General features: G+C 42.6%; 1 protein-coding gene across 1 annotated transcript in view; it reads right to left on the reverse strand.

Annotated features, from left to right (window-relative positions):
• Positions 1–1,019: 1,019 nt before the first annotated feature.
• The window catches only part of LOC110314341 (X-linked lymphocyte-regulated protein 3A-like), a 4,252-nt gene continuing 3,417 nt past the window's right edge, over positions 1,020–1,854 (reverse strand). Inside the window, exons 5-6 of the mRNA XM_021188755.1 lie at positions 1,765–1,852; positions 1,020–1,127 (exon numbers count right to left, since the gene is read on the reverse strand). Of these exons, the coding sequence (XP_021044414.1) occupies positions 1,020–1,127; positions 1,765–1,852 (196 nt within the window). The remainder of the gene's footprint in view (positions 1,128–1,764; positions 1,853–1,854) is intronic.

The following is a 1,854-nucleotide window of genomic DNA, read 5'->3' on the forward strand; positions in this document are numbered from 1 at the left end:
TCTCTCTGTCTTCCACTTGCTTTCTTACTGAGTGCTACACCTGGGAGCTGTCTTACGGATCTAATTGGCCATATGAAGCCATGTTTCAGTCCTATAATGATAGGAAATGTAAACGGACTGAGCAAGTGAAGTAAGTGCAAATATTCTTGTCACTAGTCTGCTTAAAAACGGAATGAGAGGGTCTGGAAAGACAGCTGCAGTGTGTAAAAGTATTTCTTGGGGGGCAAGAATGCAGCAGTAGTGGAGGAGCTTGCTCCATTAAGCATAAAAAGCCAACGTCAGCTCTTCAGCATAAATGCTAAAAGTCAGGCATGGTGACACATCAACCTGTGGCAGGAAAGGACCTGCTGAACAGCCAGCTGGCCTAGCCACAGAGGAGAGTTCCAGGTCCAGTGAGTCATCCTGTTTCAAAAGGGTATGATGGGAGTCCTGCACAGTGGTGCACACCTTTAATCCCAGCACTCAGGAAGCAGAGACAGGCAGGCAGATCTCTGCGAGTTTGAGTCCAGAGTGGTCTACACAGTGAGTTCAGGACAGCCAGAACTACACAGCGAGACCGTGTCTCAAAATTAAAACCAACCAAACAAAAATCTAAAGGAAAGAAAAAAAGAGATAGGATGAAGTATATCTGTAAGAGTTGTCTTCCGACCTCTACACACCCATACACAGACAACTATGCATGTGTGCACATACATACCCAATGAGAAAATGTATTGTGAGCTGGAATCCCACCAATTCCAATGGTCACTGTTTTAATTGAAAAAAGATGGGATGAGCTGAAGAACATTAGTGCCCTGTACAATATGAACAGCTCCAGGTGAGATTACCAAGGTAGCAAGTCCTGCTTCGAATGATTCTCCTAGCCATGAGCGAATCCTAAAATTAAAAACTGACTTTGTACTTAGGATTTCATGGAGCATGAGGAAATGCTGGAAGGTGTTTGCAGGTAACTTTCCTAATGTGTTCTCCAAAGCACAGAAAGAATAGCACGATATTCAGTGTCCCCTTGTATAGTTTGTTCAACACACCTCCAAGTATTCTTCACACAGTGATTTAAATTCCTCCATTCTGTTCTTCTGAAGAGTGAGAGTTTCATGAATAAACTTCTGTTGTTCCATAAACATATTCTACAAAGACAGTATAAGATGTAAGAAAAAGCCAGTGGGGAGGGGTACAGGAAGCTTACAGAAAGGCAATTTTGTACAGTATTCATGGAGTGAAATACATTTGCAACTTTTTTCAATTAAAACAGTGACCATATTTATAAGAGCAACCTAATAGCAGAAAAATAACCTTCATTATGTGAAGCTCACTCACTTAATGGGAAGGGTTCCTATTTAACAGTACTCAAAACACTGCTATCAGTTCCTGAAGACTTGAAAACCTACCTACTAGAGGTCTTCAAATCTGCTGGACTCTCTGTATTTTTAGAACCTACCTTGAGTGGTCCCCATCATTTGTCACTCCCCCACATAGGGACCCACTCCACGTTGGCCTTTTCAGTAAGAGTAGAGCACACAGTGCCACGCTAACAGGTTTATACTCCTTAAGACTGACTTNAGATACTGCCCTGTACCAAAATAAGGATACACATCTCAAACAAACTTTTGAAAAAATTTCTTTGAGATACGGACTTCTTCTCTCCTTCCACTCCCAAGAAACTAAGGCACAGATGTAAGTAAGTTATTTTTCTGAGTTAGCATAACTAGCAAGAAACCGTGACTGCGATCCAATTGGTGGGATTCCAGAGTCCATGCTCCTGACCTGAGCTGGGCTGGACAGCATCTCCATATCCCTCAGTATTCCCCTTTCTGCTTCCCCAACTTTGGAAGTCAGAATCCCCAGGGGACAGCT

The sequence above is a fragment of the Mus pahari genome, chromosome X, assembly GCF_900095145.1.
Source record: "Mus pahari chromosome X, PAHARI_EIJ_v1.1, whole genome shotgun sequence".
NCBI lineage: Eukaryota > Metazoa > Chordata > Mammalia > Rodentia > Muridae > Mus > Mus pahari.